Genomic DNA, 1906 nt, shown 5'->3' on the forward strand with positions numbered 1-1906 from the left:
TTTGTTGTTTTTCAGTGTATCATTTAATGTACTTTCACAAGTTGGTGAACAGGTACAACTTTGTCGCTCACGGTACTAAATCACACATCCATTGATAGTATAAATAGCCAACCTAATAATAATAATAATAGTACACATTTTCAAATACATAAAATCATCAAGTATCCAAGTCTTAAGTTACAGACATCAAATAAAAAGGCATACAAAATATCGCAGACGTTGGAAGTCCAGTTTGAAGCAAAAAAAAGAAACAAAAACTGAAAAAATAAAAACAAAAACAAAATCACATTTTGGACATGGCAGTTAATTAGTAAACAGAAGGTTTGATAGAGAAAAGAAACAAGTACGAGTTCCTAGACTTTCAATTGACAAATATTGCAACAATTAAGCATTTTATATTAAAAAATAGTTACTGGAAAGCAGGCAATAAGTGAGTGTAAGACTTCCTGCACAAGACAAAGGCAACGATTTCTTTTTTTTTTTTGTTCCGAGTAGAAAAAATGAAAACACCTTTTCAAATGCCAGCGAGGTCGGACTCCCGCCTCGATTGCCTTTGTTCCACTTCGATTGTAAGGCATTTATGGATGAACCATCTGATTTGAAGGAAGGCATACCTCTTTCTAGTCAGTCTTGAAACGGAACCCTAAAATTGAACGGGGTACATAATCGCTCATGTAAAAAGTAAAAACGGATAGTTGTTGGGTTTTTTTTAAGCACATTTTTAGGAAATGTAAACTGGCCAATTGAAATCTTTGGGATGCGTTTGCAGAAAACAATTAATCCAACATCTTACAATGATACACGACTCAGCGCTGCCCTTCCTAATTTTTTTTTCTCGGGCACATGATGAGAAAACACGGCTTTCCGGTTCACAAAACTCATTTTTCTTTTTTTTTTGACACTTTATTTTTTAACCTGGAGCGGGAAGGGGACAGTTGAATTACCGAGCATGGTTTTCCAAAGTAAAATACTTCAACACAATGACAAAAAAAAAAAAAAAAGAAAGCCTGCCAGGTTTCTAATAAGCTGGGGAGGTTGAATTGAACTCTTCAGTTGTGGCGTGGCTCAGGGTTTGGCTCTACTGGATGCAGCAGTTATTACGATGGCGCAGGCGCATCTTTGGACGATATTTCTCCAGGTAGAACAGCTGCTTGCTGTTGAACGCTCCTCGACGCTTCCTGGAAGACACAATGGGACATGAATTCAACTCAGTTCAGATCTCAAACAGATCTTTATCAGTCTCAGAACAGCAGGTACCAGAGTCCATTCACACAAAAACTACGCAGCACTGTGAGGACTCACTGACATTACAGGAGGAGAATGCACCGATTACAGATATGGCAGTTTTCCAGCTATTTAATTTCCTGAATTTGTCAAAAACATTCCTGATTATTTTATTAGTAACAATTTCTAGAATATTTATATCAATACATACTTCCATAATATTAAATTACATATGTTGCATATATTACATGTTTTATCCATATTGCTCTCTCCTGCTCATAATATGGCATTTTTAGCATTATCCGTGTAACTTTCTATGAAAAAGGATTTAAAATGTGGGACTTAAAACAATGACACATCACACACTGTAAAACACCCCCCTCCACTCCTCCTACTGAATCATTATTATCTCACTATCTGATATAACTCTATTTACAGACTCATCATGACTCATCCCTCCCCGCTGTATGAGCCACCCAAACATTCACTTTCTGTGAGAAATATGTCCAACAGAAGAGCAGGAAGATCTCAAAATGAGTGGCCGACCAATACACATCGGCATGGCCAGTGTTATCAGACAGTTAGGCTTATCACAGATACACTGGTTTGTTAATCAACTGCTGTACAGAAACTCCAAAGATGTTTGAGGGAGTCTCTAACACAGTTTGTCCACCAGAGAGCG

At 37.3% G+C, this 1906-nt stretch overlaps 1 protein-coding gene across 5 annotated transcripts in view; it reads right to left on the reverse strand.

Annotated features, from left to right (window-relative positions):
- Nucleotides 1-1906, reverse strand: part of ptp4a1 (protein tyrosine phosphatase 4A1) — a 7794-nt gene continuing 5888 nt past the window's right edge. For all 5 annotated transcript variants that reach the window (XM_035660383.1, XM_035660385.1, XM_035660382.1 and 2 more), the window contains exon 6: nt 1-1178. In XM_035660383.1, coding sequence (XP_035516276.1) covers nt 1079-1178 — 100 coding nt within the window. In that variant the 3' untranslated portion in view covers nt 1-1078. The remainder of the gene's footprint in view (nt 1179-1906) is intronic.

This window comes from Morone saxatilis, unplaced genomic scaffold (genome assembly GCF_004916995.1).
Source record: "Morone saxatilis isolate NCDOM2014 unplaced genomic scaffold, NCSU_SB_2.0 Contig17, whole genome shotgun sequence".
NCBI lineage: Eukaryota > Metazoa > Chordata > Actinopteri > Moronidae > Morone > Morone saxatilis.